General features: G+C 30.1%; 1 protein-coding gene across 1 annotated transcript; it reads left to right on the top strand.

Annotated features, from left to right (window-relative positions):
• The first annotated feature begins 5,480 nt into the window (after window positions 1–5,480).
• Window positions 5,481–6,466, top strand: LOC149547723 (uncharacterized). Its single transcript, XM_089794792.1, has 2 exons — window positions 5,481–5,742; window positions 5,926–6,466. Exons 1-2 carry the CDS (start codon window positions 5,686–5,688, stop codon window positions 6,340–6,342), a joined length of 474 nt encoding a protein of 157 aa, XP_089650918.1. The 5' UTR covers window positions 5,481–5,685; the 3' UTR covers window positions 6,343–6,466.
• The last annotated feature ends 13,444 nt before the right edge of the window (window positions 6,467–19,910 follow it).

Below are 19,910 nucleotides of genomic sequence, written 5' to 3'. Positions count from 1 at the left end.
TAACTTTCACATATCAAGTCAGTTTTTGATGAAATGAACGCCAGTGGAAAGCTCTCATCAGGCTCTTCATTTTGAAATCCATTGTTGACCACTTTTGAGATGGTTTGATTTTACCCCTTATCTAGCCCTTTGGTCTACCTATTGACCAGAACTTTGATCGAGTGTAATTTGCACAAATAGACTCCTTTTTGCTCTATTCAAGTTGCATTGGAATCAGGATGCTAAGATATTTTTGATGGTGCAAAAATCTGGAGATTTGAAGACACTTCAATTTTCACTAAAATTATCCACCAGATCAATTTGGGAGTATAATTTATATATTAATGTATGAAAGAGATTATTTTGTGTATAATAAATGTAAAAATAAACTTATTGATGTCAATGGTAGAGCATTTTATATTTTGGTATTTTTGGCATCTGATTTTTCATCATATGATCCCATGAATGCCAAAGGGGGGGAATTTCTAGTATTAATTGTGATGACATTTCTTTGGGGGAGTACTTTGGTATGTTGGAGACATGATTGAGTTCTTATGTGTTGCATTGATGACTATTTTATTATTGGTGTTAACATATATGCATTTTGGTTATGTCGGTTAGAGTTGTAGAAAGATTTCTAGTTAGCATGGTTAGAGGTTGCAGAGTTATATTCTATGTGCTTAGAATCATGTTTTTGGATATGTCTTGATGAGTTATCTTTGTTCACAAAAATTAATTTTTACGTTTGTGCGATTTATGGCAGATTATTTGAAAACTTGTTAGAATGTAGTTTGTCGGGAACAATTTATTGGTAATTAGATTGTATCTATTTGGCAAGGTGATATCAAATTAAGAGGGCTTGATTATGGTTAGAGACAACTTCACGGTGATATTTTTGAGGTAGAAGATGCTAGTGATGAGTTTATGAAGATAGACAAAGCATAACATATGGGTTATTCCCTGAAATGCAAATTTTAATTATATTTATTTGGGAATTTGAAATTGTAGTATAATGTGTAATGTAACATAATTAAGAGGTCCTATATTATTAACTTTACATTGGGGAAGGCTCAAGTCCAGCTCAATTAGTTTCTTATGTTCTTTGGTTGTAAATGTGAATAAGTGTCATATGTGTTGTAATGATATGATCATTGTATTATGCGATATTTGGATGTGAATTTAATGAGATTTGAGTAGTGAATGATATTGATGATTTGTTGATAAGTTTGAAGGAACTTTATTGGAAAATAAGTTATTTTCTAATTTATTTCACCCTTGGACATGTTATCCTAAGAATTATTTTGTGAAGAGAACTTTGAAACATTGGATAGTGGGTTAAGTTGACTTCCTATCACCTCCTAATATGATTGTAGAAGGACTAAACATGTTGGAATCTTCTAGTAGTGATCCAAATTCTCCTAAAAAGGACTACATGTATTAATTGTATGTAGTTGGATCATATCATAGTCCTACCTTTTCACAAGGAATATTTATAGTAATACATCATCTTGTAGGCGTCATTCCTACTAGTTTTTTTCACTCCTATTAAGGGTTTCCAAAGTTAATGAATATTGTGTTATTATGGATTATTTTTATCTTTTCATTGTTACATCTATTGGTTATATATTTCAGATTTGATATATTAATTTATGTTGTCTAAGAATTCAACCAATTCCCCCCATCCCTCCTTCTTAGTTGTGTTGGCGGAACTTACTTTCTAACAATTTCTAGTTTTACAACTTAACCAAAGTATATATAGTAATTGTTGATATTTCAAAGAACATATGCCATTTTCAACTATATTAGCCTCATGCACCATATAATGAGGTTAAGTATTCAATAACTTAGTATTATTATATTACACATTATCACTATTTAGTGTCTTCTAGCAAGGCTACTTCCTTTGTGATAAAAATTATCCAAGATTAGAAAACACCGCCTTTATTATTATAAGATCAATGTTCAACACACTTCTTAGAAGATTATAACTTGTTTAAATTGAAAACATAGAAAATTTGAATGACAACAATATGAACCATCTAATGATTCAGAGGGGAGGGAATTATTTCTTGATGACTCAATATGATGATAGAATACAATAGTTTACTTTTTTATTATTAGAAAAAAGCATGATAGAACTCAAACCAAAGCCATAAATATTAAGTCATATCATAAAATAAACTTCATGTAAAAATCATAGGCATGAAGGAAATTGCGAGAGGTGAATTCAAAAGGATTTTGAATGGAGCCACAACCAAAGGGGCCAAAAAATAAAGGAGAAAAGAAACCAAAAATCACCAAGAAATAAGATGTAGGTGCATTTGATGAGAAAAGAACCAATTCAAATGAAAATACAAATTTAAATGGAGAGAAAGCACCTATATGTCTAAAAAATAACATGATCAACCATATAACCAACATATGATAAACATGAGATGCCAGAAGTATTAAGAAATATAGACAAATAGTAACAACATCACCCTTTCACCAAGATAGATGGAAAGAAACCACCAAAAAGAATAGCCATAGAGTCACTAAAACCCCATGTAGAGAAAGGCATAGCACAAAAAAGGAGAATCTATGAATGCCTCTCACAAAGCCAAGAAGATGAAGGAACAAAGAAGCTAGAATTAAGCTAGATGAGAAAAACCTAATCTACTATACATGAATGGTAGAATTATTGACTCAAAGATGGAGAAACCAAGACAACACCAACACCACAACTATGAACAATGTGTACCAAAACTACCAAAAATAAGAAATATGGAACAAAAAAATCCAAAATAGAGCCACCAAATATAGCCAAAACAATGAAACCTAAGAGATGAAAAACCCAATCCATCCACCCAACAAAACACTAGAAGGAGAGGACGTCCTACAATAGACAAAAACTTCTCACTAGTAGAAATCCTAAACTAAATGATGAATCTCCACCTCAATAGGGATTCTACCTCAATAAGAAGAAGACACGATGAAAAAAAAAAAAGATGGACCTCAGCCCCAGTTGAGGCAAGAAGAGAAAACCCCACCTAAAATGGGGGAGAAAGACTAGAGAAACACCCACACACCATCAGTGGAAAGAGAAGAAAAACAAAATTGAGCAAGAAGAGACACCCACCATAGAGAGAATAAAAAGGGAAAGAAGAGGCTCCAACCACCAAAACAACTCAATAACCACTTAATGACATGGAAAAACAACCCAAAATTGAGAAACCACAAGCTAGATAGAAGACCCCAAAACCTAGAAGGGAACACAAGAAGAAAGGCACCCAATAACTCCTCATCCCAAATGAAGAAGAACACTAGTGCATTAAAAACTAGTGGATGAACAACAACAATAGCTATCCATTTAAATTCTTTCTCTAGACACCCATCTTCATCATCTGCTTCATCATTTTCCACATGTTCCTCCTTACTACCAATGCCCAAAACCATACCCCTATCATCACCACCACTCCCACCATTAGTCTTCAAATAATAGAATTTTATCTTGTAGTAAAGTCTATCTTCTATTCACAACAACCTAATAGTTTACTTAAAGGATTTCTCTTAGTAATAAAAGCATAGTTATATGTGTATGATAAACATGAGTTTTCATACCTAGAGCCTTAATTTTATCATTTGTTTCTTGATAAATTTTCTTAACTATAATGTCATATATTGTAATGGAAGGGATAATTGATTCACTTGAGTACTTTTCCCCAATCCTAATGTTTTGAAGTGACATGAAAGAGAAATATAATCCACTAGTTCATGAAATAATTACTTGACCTTCAATACTTAGATTTCAATGTCTAAGGGTGGGGGGGTGAGTGAATTCAGCAGCCCATAGAATTGTAGGGCAACTGCATAATCAACAGAGTCAGCAGCTTGATCAACTTACTTAACGGCCCCTACTTATCTATAGGCAACCGGATCCCCGTAGGGGCTGGAACTGGAACTGATAGCTCTGTGGCTGGATCTACCGCATCCCGATCGGTCAGACTCTTCCTATCGGTCACGTCTCGGAACTGGTTATGGACCAACACCGGGGTCTCTAACCAGAACCAGGAACGTAGCTACGGGATATGGATATGGAAGGGATGTGTCTAGATTGACTTGTTTATCTATTTATAATAGTAGAGATCCCTAGCTTAAATTTCAAACCTATTTTATATAAAATATTCATTGACCCTTGAATGTAGTAACCCTGATCAGTTATGGTTGAATATAATAGGTGACCCTTAATGGGCTCATCAAACATAGTTATACAATTGTTAACTTTGTAATTTAAATCTATTACAAAAATTTGATTGAAAATATATTTATCTTTGAATTTTTGTCTCGTCATTTTTAATCCTTTTTTTTCTAATGCCCATGTGATGTATTGGTGTTATCTATATCAAGTAGTGCTATATGAACTATATATTATTGATTTTATTAAGGAAAAATTATTGAATGCTATTTTTTTCTTGAGTATCTTATTCATTTTCTTTCTTAATTATGCACTTGCATTGAAAAGGATTCAAACTTGTAATACTTTATATCCCATTATAATCTAGCCCTTTATTAATAAGTCTTTGTATGTTTGGTAATAATTCATGACACACCACTTACAAAGTTAACACATAAAAAATTATAATGAAAGCATACAACAAACTACCTAATAGCGTGTAAAACATAGAAAAATGATCATTAATTTAGACTTTTAAATCTTTGGATCAATTTTCCATGGCATTGGTTGCTCTTAGAATCCATGCATTGAATTAGTATATAAAACAGTGTACACGATTAGAAATAGGGTATATTGCAGTAATTAATGTATGAGAAACAAGTAAAGAAAACTAAAGGGAAAATCATGTATTTGTAGTTCTTATTGAACTTAAAGAAATATTAAAAATATGTAGTTCAAGGTTGTATGATACCAATTTCTTATACTGATTAAGAGTTCTATGTATAGAAAAGTTATATTTGACAAAAGTAAATTATTTTTTCAAAGATTTGTAATTGAAGTTGGAAAATAAGATACAAATTCATTTGAATATAATTTTGTTAGCTTACATGTATTAATGCTTTAGTAAAAAATATCATAATAATATTTTTTAACATGATATATAAAGACTTAAGAAGTCAAATGTCACCTACATTTGAAATAAATTGATAAACAAAATACACATTCATTTTAAATAGAATCGTGTTAGATTATATACAATATAGTGAGAAAAATTAAAAATAACGAAAAGAAACCTTTTTTAACAAAACTATTTCATATCTAGTAATAATCTATAGAACTTACTTAGGTATCTACCTCTTTTTTATGTCGGCACAGACCTGCTTGTGTAAAAAATTACTATGCAAACATCGTTTTATTCTACAGTCAATCATTCAATAATACATTCACGCCTCATTCGTACTAGGATGCAAACAGTTGTATTTGAGAATCAAACTCTTTAATGTCGCCCCCTCAGAAACAAAAGAGGCCCTTCGCGTCATACTTCTAACCCAGTTGGGTATATAAAAATTTGGAGAGCAGACCGTGTTGAAGGAGATTGTAGCTGAATAAGAATGGCGGTAGATCTCTATGCTCTCTTCTTTTCAAGTGACTCAACTCCTCAATGTGATCGGGATCTACAAAATACGCAGCCGATCATCTCACATTCAGAGGAATCAAAGGAAAGCAAAAGAAACGAGAAGGTAGCCTTTTCTGAAAAAATGAGGAGATAAAAGATGGGGTATTTGCTATCCACTTTGCACTGTCTGCTGCCTCTTTCCATCTCTAAAAAGGTAATCTAATGACAAATGATTAACTTTCTTAATGCAAAAATGTAAAGTTGTATCAGATTCTCACAATTCATGATAATGAATGCTTATTTTGCAATTTTTTATGTCAACATTTTGAATCATACTACATGATCCATGATCAAATATTCTCGACTTCTCATTTGAGGAACTTTCAATATGTTTCAGGTAGCAAGACACTCCATAATAGAAGAAACGGAAAGATGTATAAAGAATCTTCGAAGGAGAGCCCAAGAGTTGCAGAAGAAGAAAGCCCAGCTATTGGCGTTAAGGGTTTCATTACTGGATCATAATTCATCAGCAACTGACAGAAAGTCTATAAGCCTTGATGTGACTATTGAGGTTTACGACAATGAAATAATTATAATAAGAATTACAGCCTCAAGAATGCCTCTTTCTCTGTGCAAGATCTATGAAGAGGTTGAAGCTCATTGTTTAGATATAGAGAGAGCAGATGTTTACAGAGGGGACTCCATTGTCTTTCTGTATATCCACGCCAAAGTAATTGTCACTGGTTGTTTCCATCACTTGCAAGAAATGAGCCAAACCAGTCATCTGAAGAAGACTTTGGAAAATATATACTAGCCATATGTGGAATCTAATCTTTTGGAAAAGAAGCAGGCTTTCTACATCAAAAGCCCCAGTGCATTGTGACCATAATAGCTTTCCAAGGTTCAGTCATAAATATAAGTAAATATGTTTAACTTTATGGCTTAAGATTATTCAAAGTGGATTAAAATGTAGAAGAGATTCATGAATGAGGAGGTATCTTGGTACGGAAACTTGGATGGGTATTAAGGTATTTAAAAAAGTTGTTTTAATAAAGATAAATATCCGATGTGATATTCTTATTTGGTATAATAACTTTTAGTTTTGATTCTGAATAGATTGACGGGAAGAGTCACATGAAACTGGTTTTGAGGCTGAGTAGATTGATGGGAAATTGTTTTAATAAACATAAATATCTGATGTGATATTATTATTTACTATAATAACTTTTGATTTTGAGGCTGAGTAGATTGATGGGAAGAGTCACATGAAACCCCATGATATTTCAATTAGAGAGGCACAAGAATCTAGATTATTATTTTTAATTAGTAATGATATTTCTAAAATCATAATAGTTTTAATAAGATAAGCATGTCAAATTAATTTTGTTGATGATGCATTCTTTTTTCAATGGTAATCATATAATTTCTAAATTAAAATCTTGTTTTCCAACATAAAATGAAATGAAATCTTTAGGATCTATCCTATTCCTTCATTCCTTCCTTTGTGAGTGGATAATCTTCTTTTGAATTGTTTAGGGTACATACCTTTTTGTAATACCATTTCGATTTTTGTGGTTTGCTTTTAAGCATGAACTATAAAAGTAATGAAGAATATATGTGAATTCAATATTATGTAAATTGAATATGAAAAAATGCAAGTGATTATCTATTCATGATTGAGAGGGACAATGTGATTAGTGTATGGGTTAGTTTAGCCATATATGATAAAAACATCTTATATCCACAATTGATGTTAGAATAAAATAGAAACCATAAATATATCATCTAGATAGATAACCAACTTTTTTTTTAATATATTTATTCAAATTTTCTAGATGTTGCAATTATAAGATAAGTAGAAAAATTATGCAATATGTAGATACTCATTTTTGATATATTAGCTAAGCATAGAGTTGGAAGTCAAGATCTCTTTTACATAGTCTAAATTGGCCCAAAAAAATACCTTTCAAACTTTTATTTTTAACCAAACCACCTTTTTTTTTAAAAGATAATTGTAGCATCCATACAATTCCTTTGACAATAATTTCTTTAATTATGTTGCACACACAAATGTTTCAGCTATGAAGGAAGTCTAGATGGAATATAATACTTGTGTTTTAGGAAAAATGTAAAATATACATTTTATGTTTAAAATATTATTTCAATTAGATATAAGACTAATTTATGTTTAAAGAATTTAAATTCTAGTTATTATAATATAAAATTATTATTGATAATTTTATTGTTAATTTACTTTATAATTATTAAAAAAACTATAAAAGTATTAGTCGATAAATAAAAAAATAATATTATGCCTTGTCTATGCCGAATAAAATAACATAAAATTGAACAACTTGAAAACCTGCTTACAAAATCATTGAAGCAACCTTTCATGATGCTTAAAACCAAGAGGGATGGGTGAAAGTGTGAAGAGCAGAGCATCTTGAGGGAGATTGTAACTTAATAATAATGGCATTAAATATGTATAGTTTATTCATCAGACTTTGAAGGGAGTCTATTCAAAAACATGATATGAATCTACCTTGTGCTGGATTAGAAAGACACACAACACGTGAGAACATTAAGCAGTCAAACACCACAAAAAATGACATATATTCTTGGTTTGAAGGAAATGTTACAAAATAGTTGTTATTAGATATGGATGACTTCCTCCCAAGTTGTGTCCAAGGAAGCTATTTAGTTTTACTCTGCTCTCCTTTTAGATGACTTACCTCTAGTGGAGATTGAGGAGAATATGATCTTGTCCTCTATTTCCTTTGTTGTGACTAAGGAGATGAATGACTCTCTTATGTAGTTAATTTGTATGTCTGACTTGGAGGAGGTGGTCTTTAGCTTGTGTAAGGGAAAAGCTTTGGGGCTGATGGCTTCCTCATTGAATTCTTCTAGGAGTTTTGGGATATTATCAATCCATGACCTTTTGGATGTGGTTTAGGAGTCCTATTCCAACAAAGATATGCTTTGGGCTTTGAATGCTACTTTCCTAGTCCTTATTCTGAAGAAGGAAGAGGCTAATCAGCTAGACTTCTTTAGGCACATTGCTTTTTATAATGTGGTCTATAAAATCATTACTAAGCTCCTAGCCGAGAGGCTTGAAGTTTGGACTCCCATGGTTATCTCTGAGGAATAAGGGAGTTTTGTGGCTAGAAAACAAATTTTGGATGGCGTGGTTATTACTTCTAAAGCCATTCACTCTATGTGCACTTCTAAAGAGTGCGTCATGTTAATCAAACTTGATATGGCTAAGGCTTATGATGGAGTCAACTGCTATTTGGTGCGTAGAGTTATTATGGCTTTTGGCTTCAGTTAGGAATGGGTTAGCTAGGTTTTGAGTTATGTTACTACTCCCTCCTTCTTCTTCCTTCTTTATAGTGAATTGTCAAAGCTTTTTGAGGCCTCTAGTGTCTTTGCTCGGGAGATCCCCTTTCTCTTTAGTTGTTTATCATTATGGTTGAGGAACTTCAAAAACTTATCAAGTCTCATGTTTCCCAAAATCTGATTTAGGGTTGGCAATGTAGAAATGGCTTGCCCACTCTTTCCCACCTCCAATTTGTTGATGATACAATGCTTGCTAGGAGAGCTCAGATTTAGGAAGCTAGAGCCTTTCGCCTTACCTTGGATACTTATTTGGTTGCCTTTGGTTAGAAAATCAATGACCACAAGTCCTCTATTTTTTTTTTTTCAACTCTCCTGAGCCTATCCAGTAGAGGATTGCTAATATCCTATGATTTCAGATTGAGTCTCTCCCTCTTACTTACTTTGGGGTCCCTATTGTGGTGGGAACATAACCCAGGCTATTTTTGGCAGAGCTTGCTTGACAAGCTTTGCAAAAAAGTTAATCATTGGACTCATAGGTGGCTCTCTACTACTGGTAGGGTGGCTCTCCTACAATATCTAATTCAAGCCCTTCCCATATGTAGAAGCATGGTTCAGGCTGACCCAACATATTTCCTTAAGGAGTTTGATGCTCTTTTTTGCCATTTTCTTTGGAGTGCCAGTTTGCAAAATACTAAATGGAGCCTCATCAATTAGGATACCATATGTAGGCCAAAAAAGGAAGGAGGCCTTGACATTTGTTCTAATATCGTGTGCATTCAAGCTCTTGCTACCATGTTCTATTGACACTAGTGTTTCAATTGGTCTTAGCTTTGGGCTCGTATCCTGTCCACACAACTATTTGCATGGCGTCAAACCTTTAGATGTTTCTAGATTTATTCTTGAGGGAAGAGGCTTTATGGTGTGGAATACCATCAAGATTGGTGCTCACCTAGTGAAGAGAAGTCTATTTGGATCTATAATAGAGGCACTAAGGCTCTATTTTGGAATGATTCTTGGAATGGGCATCCTCCTCTCTTGTCCTCTCATGCACACTTATAGCCTCCTTTTGAGTTTTTCATTTCTACTAGATGGAATAAAGTGGCTCAATATAAGGAGGCTCATAACCTAGGCTTTGCTATTGGTTACAGATGGAAGCATTCTTTTGATTGGTTGTCGAGTGTCTCTCTAGGGGATCAATTGGACATTTCTTAGAACTTGGCTTCTAGGGAGTACAAATCTCCATAGGAACCTAATTTTTTCACTTGGGGATGTGATTCTTCTAGCAAGTATTCTATTTCTTTAGGATATCTTAAACTAACTAAGCACTTGTTTGGTGAGGTGGAGGTCTCTTGGTGGAAGAAAGCTTGGAATAGCTTTTCTTGGCCTAAGTGTAACTTTTTCTTCTAGATTTCAATTTATAAACATTGTCTTACTTGGTAGAATCTTAGCAAGAGAGGCTTCTAGGGGCCCTCCTTTTGTGTCTTTTTCTGCAATAGTAAATAGACTATTTCCAACCTTTTTTTCTAGTGCTCCTTGTTCAAGCAAATTTGGCATTTCCAGTGGAGTGTGTGGGGATGCACGTGTTGGCATGTTTCTTCCTTCTCTAAGTTTTTGGACCATCTGGACCATTCCCCTTCCAAGATCTCTTTTCTTTAGGTTTCATAGACTATTGGAACTTCCCTTATTTTATGGCATGTTTGGCTTGAGAGAAATAGAGGATCTTTCATTATGTGCAGTTGGGGATCAGACACCTGTGGGAGAAAATTGTTCAATCACTTCATGAAATACTCTTGGCTAAATATGATATTGGTGGAGGTTTGGACCCTAGAGATGCTGGTATTTTCTCACTCCTTTCCTTTCCTCTTGAGGTTGGCACTCCATCTCTCCCTGAAAGATGCTCTAGGTAGAGCTAGGAAGCACTCTCAATGTGTTAATCATTAGGGGAATTGGACTCCTCCCCAAGCTAGAGTTCTTAAAATCAACACTAATGGCTCTTCTCAGGGTAATCCTAGACTAGCTAGCATTTGGGGAGTTGGGTGTTACAGCTCTAGTGATGTTCAGTTACTGTTTCCTATCTAAGAGTGTTATCATAAAAATAACCTTATGGAAGCCCTTGCTATCTTGGTTGTAGTGGAACAGTGTTGTCAACATGGCTGGAGTAGAATTACTTTTAAGACTGACTCGTAGGTGGTTGTGAATTTATTGAATAGATAGAACCTTATGGATTTGGACTAGCATTTGGCTCTAGTTATTTAATAGATCACTTAGTTATGTAATTCTCTAGATTTTGTGTCTTTTATGTACATCCCTCAGGAATGAAATGGTGTAGCTAATTGATTGGCTAAATGGGCCTCCAAAAATACATTGAATCAGAACATTGTTGATCATAGGATGTTTCCCCTTGATTTATCTCGTAAGCTAGCTCAACTTGTTGACCAGGGTAAAGCTCTTTAGTGCTCTTTGCTTCTTCTGATGTTCTATTCCCTTTGGTATTCAATAATTTTATTTTTTTAAGATTTTAAAAAATGTATTTTCTTAATCATTACTTTATTTTTATTTAAAAGGAAATCCTAGGCAACTATGTAATCATACCAAATGGGTGAAAAAGCTTTTTATATGGAGTGGCAAATCAGGTGATGTCTATGGATACCAAACTCACAATAATTCCATGATTTTTGTTATGAATAGTCCTTTTTAATTAATAAATAATATATTTAGTTACAATTCACAAAAATGGGTCAGGGGATAAAAGATCGCCTTGTGAAAGTTTACACTATTGAAGCCAAAATCATCATATATTCTCAGGCAAGTAAAGTGGTGCCAACTGAGGGTAGTCACTCATCCTAATCATGAAATCTTCAGTCATCCTTGGGATTGGTAGGCAAGTTGTGAATAGTCCAACCATCAAAAGTGTCATTGGGGACTTAGTCAGTATCTTTGGTATCAAGCCATGGAGGTTAGATGGCCAATTTCAGGTGAAAGGGCCATTTTCCAGAAATAAAACACTAAGCACCAAGAGGGGGAGCCACTAAGCCTAGGGAATAGCCTATGCCACCATGGGGTGAGGAAAGTAAGTGGCAATGCCAACCACCATTGCCACCACTAGGAGAGTAGTGGTGAGAAGCTTGCGAGTGTGGCATATGCAAGAAATGACTAGAAGAGCTACACCCCCAATGGCACCCCCTAGGTTGTGTAGTATCAACCAAAGCATTAGGAGGCACTTTGGAAACCATAAAAGGGGCATTAATCCAATGATTGAGAATCTCATAAAGGTGGGCCACCTCCAAAGCCGCGTTGTTGGCTTACACTTGAATCTACATCATTACATTATTACAAATGCATGTTTTAGTGTATATAGAAACATTTCTATCTATGCATAGAGTGAACAAAATCTCCATCCTAAAATTATGTTAGATCTAAGTAAATTTTCTAGGGAACCTAGGAGAATCACCAAAAACAACCATATACCAAAAATCTAGTTTAGGCCAAAACAACTTAAAGAAACCATGAAACTAGTGCCAATAGTTTTGAGCACATCTACAAAACCAAAAAAATGCAAAAAAGACTATGGTTGCCCACAAAATGGACACCAAGGATTTGGAACCCCAATATTCTTGAGCCAATGCCCAAGGAGAAGACCTTGAAAAACCCACATTCTACACAAATAGTCAATTCTATATGTGTCACTTTTTCAACTTTGTATTTATTTAAAAATGCCTTCATAAATTTAATTTGTTACATTAGTTTATATGTTTGTAAATTTGATATAACATTCTCTAATGTTATTTTAATAAAAAAATTATTTAAAAATACAACTATGATACTTTTTAAATATTTATTATTATTTTAGTTATTTTTACAAAATATGAAAGTATATTTTTTTACTATTTAAGTAACTATTTTAAGAAAATCACAAAAAGAGTGTTAATGATTGGAGTTTTGAAAGTATTATTCATTTAGTTATTTAAAATCATGAATGAGCTAAAATGTAAAATACAATACTTGGTCCAATCAAAAAGAAAAAAGAACATTTTGAAATGATCATTACAATTTAATAGATATTTTACCAAATGATTTGCAATGCAATGGTAATCCCTTAGAATGTGTATACAAGTAATATAAGTTTCACAATTAGATAATCCATTTGATAAACAAATCTATGTGCCAAACAACAACTACAAGTTATTTCTTAGTTAGCACAACCATCACTAAAACTTTTCCACCAACTCTACTAATGCAAACATGAGTAGGATTCCCATAACATGAAACATCAACAATTTTTTTTTTTAAAATTGCAAACTCTCCAAAGGCTTATTGTCCTAGCCCTTCTAATTGAGTCATTATGTCCATATTTTAAGATAAAATTTAAATAATTATTAAATAAGATAATATTATTATATAAATATTGATAATAAATTCATATATTATTAGAAGTATTAGTATAAAAATAAACAAGAAATATTAATAGAATATTACTATAATATTTTACAATAAATAATAATATTGTACATTATCAATATAACAAGAATGAAAAATAAATAAAATTGAATAAGTAATGTTGATAGGCATTCTACAATGGGAAAAGGGTGAAGCTAGATGGTGTGAGGATGTCAATGTTAACATTTACATTTTAGGTTAAATTTTGCAAGTATTACATGTCAAAAACTTAATATATTATAAACTTAGTATATGTTTATAAAAATTATTATATATACTAAGAATATTTGCTATAATTATAAATATTGGAGATATAAATAATCAATTTGGTGGAAATTAAAATTAAAACTCAAGTGCAAAATAGAATGGACATACATGGAATCATAAGTATTTTTAGATGTGGTAAACTAAATTTCTATCATTTAAAAATAGATATACATCTCTATTTGTTTATGTATATAGATACCTAACTAAAATTGACTTAATGAGATAATATTTTAAAAATAAATAGTTAACTAAATAAGGTATGAAAGAAAGGAGAATTCATTTCAAAAGGAAAGCAAGAGGAAGAGAAAAGAAAACAAGTAAAAGGAGGAATAATTAAAGACGAGAGTAAAGTGAAGAAAATAAGGAGGTCACATTCTAAAAAGGTATTAATGATACTAAAAGGATATGACTCTTTAAAAATTTCATAATTATCAATGGTTCTGGATCTTCGAAAAGGTATGTAATTATAAAGAACAATGACATTTTGAAATGATTATGATTATGAAGGGTTGTGACTTTTTTGAAAGGATTGTAAGTATGATGGGTTGTAACTTTTCACATAGAGATTCTAGTATTAATTATAGTGTTTATAAAATTTACAATAATGAGATTCTACTATCAACTATCCTAGGAAAATCAGAACTATATATCTACATTTCAATCCTACTACTAGTTTGCTATGGATAGAAGAGCATAGTGTTATTAAGGAGGATCTTCTATAAATCTTATTTAATTGATCTTATGTAGGGATCACAATTTTGTAAATCTTCATGAAATAGACATGGACCTATAAACATTAAGTGTGTCCATAGATAGTGTCTCACCAAAAAGGATAAGTCTTATATCCTTTGGTTGTAAATAAAAATAAAATAATCTTTTGATAATGAAAAGAACTACAATGATTTTTATGATTGATTAAATAAGTCTCAATCCCAACTAACAAAAAATGAGACATTACAAGTGGTATCAAAGCTATGATCCTCTGATCTTGTATGTTAAAATGATAAAACAAGGAAGCTTTCTAGCGCAATCTAGAAGATAATCTAAAATAAAGTGTATTATGTGTATACTTTGTGAATACTTAATATTTGCAATGGCAAAAGGGTGAAGCCAGATGGTGTGAGTATGTTAATGTTAACATTTACATTTTAGGTTAAATTTTGCAAGTGTACATATATGTCTAAAAATTAATATTTATTATAAACATAATATATGTTGATAAAAAATATTATATATACTAAAAATGTATTTCCTAAAATTATAAATTTTAGACATATAAATAATCAATTTGTTTGAAATTAAAATTAAACCTCAAGTGCAAAAAAGAATGGACATACATGGAAACATAAGTATTTTTAGATGTAGTAAATTAAATTTTAACCACTTTAAAAAATATATTTATTTGTATTTCTTTAGATAGATTTATTACATACATACATACATATATGTATGTATGTATGTACGTATGTATAGACACACACACATGTGTACATATATGTATGTATCTATATAAATACATACATACATATATACGTATATATGTATACACACATATATATATGTCTATATATGTATATATACATACATATATATGTATATACATATATATATATAGATATATATATGTATGTATATATGTATATACGTATATGTATATACATATATACATACATATATATATCTATATATATACATGTATATACATATATACATATATGTATATATGTATATACATGTATATACATATATATATATATGTATATATGTATATATATATATATGTATATATGTATATATATATATATGTATATATGTATATATGTATATATATATATGTATATATGTATATATGTATATATGTATATGTATATATATATATGTATATATGTATATATGTATATATATATATGTATATATGTATATACATATATAATCTATATAGATATATGTATACATACATACATATATATATATATATATATGTATGTATGTATGTATGTATGTATACATATATCTATATAGATTATATGTATATACATATCTAATCTATATAGATATATGTATACATACATATATATATATATATATATATATATATATATATATATATATATATATATATATATATATATATATATATATATATATATATATATATATATATATATATATATATATATATATATATATGTATGTATGTATATACATATATATATGTATATATATATACATGTATATACATATATGTATATACATACATATATATATATATATATATATATATATATGTATGTATATACATATATGTATATACATGTATATATATATACATATATATATGTATATACATACATATATATATATATATATATATATATATATATATGTATATACATATATGTATATGTATATATATATGTGTACATATATATGTACACACACACACACACACATATATATATATATATAACTTTCATCAATAAACTAAAACTGACCACACCAAATAATACTTTAAAAATAAATAATTTAACTAAATCTAATGAAAAGTAAAGGGATGTGTAATAAAGAGATACTACTCGTTCAAAATAAGGTATCAAAGAAGGGAGAGTAATGTGAAGAAATAAGGAGGTGAAATTCTAAAAAGGTATCATTGATATTGAAAGGATGCAACTTTTTAAAAGTATTATAATTATTAATGGTTGTGTATCTTCAAAAAAAATATGTAATCATAAAGAAAAATGACTTTTTGAAATGATTATGATTATGAAGGGTTGAGACCTTTTGAAAGGATTGTAAGTATGATGGGTTCTAACTTTTCACATAGAGATTCTAGTATTAATTATAGTATTTATAACATTTACAATAATGATATTCTAACATTAAATGTAATTGCAAAATCAGAACTATATATCTACATTTCAGTCCTACTACTACTTCGGCTATGGATGGAAGAGCATAGTGTTACTACGGAGGAGCTTGTATAAATCTTATTTAATGGATCTTATGTAGGGGTCACAATTTTGTACATCATCATGAAATTGACATGGACTTGTAAACATTGAGTGTGTCCATGGATAGTGTCTCACCAAAAAGGATAAGACCTATATACTTTAGTTGTAAATAGAAACAAAAACATCTTTTGATAACTAAAATAACTACTATGAATGTTATGATTGATTAAATAAGTATCAATCCCAACTAAAAAATAAGGGGGCATTACAAGTGGTATCAAAGCTATGATCGTCTCATCTTGTAGGGTAAAATGATAAGACAACGAAACATTCTAGTGGAATAGAAGGTAATCTAAAATAAAGTGTATTATGTGTATGCTTTGTGTATACCTTATATCTTTACCTATCTATGAGTACACTTAATATATTGGTTATATGTAGCATCACGAGGGGCCAAAAAGTCGTGACATGAAGAAAAAAAAAATCACTTTTCATATTAATTTCATTCAAAATGAAAATGATTTCTTATGGACATCATCCTATTTGCATCAATATAATTGATGCCAAATTATGAGTTTAATAAGTAACTATTACTTATTTTCTAAAGTAGTCACCTATAAAGTGTATATTTATGCCGAGAGGCATTCTATACAATCACATCACAAATACCCAGCACGAGAATATGCCAAAAAAGATTCTTCGTCAATAAAAAAGATTTGGGAGTAGTTACACAGTAATTTAATTAAAAATGATTTTGTAAATGCATTTTATTTCGCTATGGCCATGTGGCACCTTATAAAATAATAAAACAATAGGACCCGAAATAATAGACCCCAAAATAAAAAATAAAAAATATTTTCTAAATCTATAAGAAAACAAATAAAAATTTAACCTATATTCATTTACTCTTTTATAAATAAACAAATTTAAACTACATTATTACTTCACTTTTACATTTATATATTAATTAATTTAAAAAATATAAAATATAAAAAATATATAATTAAGAAAATTTAAAATAAAAATAAATAATATATGAAATAATTTTTTTTTTTTTTTTTTTAAATTAAAAAATAAATAACCAAAAACGATATAAACAAAATTCAATATCAAAAATTTAAAAAATATAACAAAACCAACTGGCGAGGGTTTACCCTCCACGCGGTGGTCAGCGGCATACTGTCGCTACTGATAGCGACACTAATTGCCGCCATTGACATATGTTAGTGGTGGCAGTTATTGTCACTATCAACAGTGACAGTCATGCTGATGTGACAATGTGCCTATGGGTGGCGTTTCTTTTACCAAATTTCAAACGCATTTTTTCCCCATCGCCATGCAAACATGCATGCATTTTTAAATGTGTTTTTGCATTTTCAAACGCACCTTTTTGTTATTCGCCACCAAACATGCAATTTTTTAAACACATTTTTTGTTTTCATCATTTTCAAGATGATCGAATTGAACAATTCGAATATAAATCATGTAACGGCAGGAAGTCATAAGGACAATTTGAAATCCTTATATATGTTGCCCTTCTCCTATTCTATCCTACTGATATCCATCTCTGCTCTATTCTGCAAAACTCTTTTGCCTTGCTCAGTTACGGTGCCTTTAGCATCTGCATTTTTGCAATACCTTTCTCAACTATTCCTGAGGAGATCCGAAGGAGGCATTCCAGCCAAGATAAATTGATTATCGACTGTAGAAGCTGTGAGTCAACTAAGGTTGCAATTTAAATTTCTTCATCCATATTTCATTTGTAAATACTAGTCTTTTAGAGTTGGCTTTTACTAAATCTTTTCCATTTATGTTATAGCAAGTGATATACATGAGTTAGTATACTAAAATCTTTTTCTTTTTCTTTTTTTATATGTTTAGATTTGCTAGACAAATCATAAATAATTAACATGATAAGAATAATGTTTTGGGCTATTTTCTCATACCATCGTGATAGAAAAGGAGAAATTTTGAATTAATAAAAAAATTGTTTTCATTATAGTATGAATTGATCTTAGATTTAGTTAGTATATTTATAAATGAAATATATATGTTTACTTCTTTATTACTTTGTACATTTACCACATTATTTTTATTCAAAAATTATATTTCATAAGCTATTTGAAATTTCATTACTGGTACTAATATATTGTTGTTTATTGTTTGATTTTATGTATAGATCTGAAATTAATTTATTTATTCATTGTATAAATTTTAAGAATAGATGATGTACATAATAAATCTTAGATATAGTTAGTATATGTATAAATGATAAATAATTCTTTACTTCTATATTCATTAATACATTTACAACATTAACCTTTAACCTTTATTTTATTAAAAAATTAAATCATGAATTTCAATACTGAATAACTATCCCAATTGGAATTTTTTTATAGACCCAGATAACAACACATTTGTTTATACTACTTTAAATATGATCTTCCTTTTATGAAAAATATATCTTTAAAATAACATACTGGCTTAATACCTGCTCTAATTACATATTACATATAATTATAATTATATATGTAAATTCAATTTTAATTTTATTATAAGTATTAAATACATTATTTTCTAATAGTTATTCTTATTTTATAATTATATATATCTTATTATTGTTTATAATAAAAAATTATATTAAAAAATTAAATGAGTGAGTTAGTTATAATAAAAGTTGTATTCATTTATAATAGTCTTTTAGTTTGGAGTGCTATTTAGATTTTCATCAATATTTAGATTTACATGAATACTATTTACATCTTAATTCTATTTAACTCTTAGGCAATTATGTTTCAAAAGTGGAAGGCAATGCCGCCATTTTTCTTCTATAATATATATATATATATATATATATATATATATATATATATATATATATATAATCAAAAAGTGACATAGCACTTATATAATATATTTATTAATAAACTAGTTCAAGGGCTCATCAGAGAAAGAAATAGCAAGAAAACTCTGAATCATTGCCAAAATACAAAAGTGTTAAAAGCTGATATGTCATACCGAGCATACCTACAACAACACACAATTTCTTTGCACTAAGCAAGAGTACCCAAAATATGATATATATCAATACTCAACAATGATCAGGGTCCAATTATGCCAATAAACCTCTCCTTCTGAAATATTTAACTAAAATCAAGAGAACTTTGAACCTCCAATCTAATTGGAGCATTTGTGAATCATGCACAAAGAATGTGCAAGCTAATCTATTAAGCTTCATTCATTTGCTTTTTTTTCCCAAATATGGCACTCTGCTAAGCAAGGGAATTTCAAAAAAATAACCTTTGAATGGAAAGATTCAAATATGGAGCTTTCACAACCAAATTTAGCTAGACAATCAGCTAATTTATTGCCCTCCCTCAGAGTTTGAGAG

The sequence above is a fragment of the Cupressus sempervirens genome, chromosome 7 (genome assembly GCF_028749045.1).
Source record: "Cupressus sempervirens isolate cs-2001-9-10 chromosome 7, ASM2874904v1, whole genome shotgun sequence".
Classification (NCBI taxonomy): Eukaryota; Viridiplantae; Streptophyta; class Pinopsida; order Cupressales; family Cupressaceae; genus Cupressus; species Cupressus sempervirens.
The sequence above is the reverse complement of the archived record's forward strand: the minus strand, read 5'-3'. Positions and strand labels throughout refer to the sequence as shown.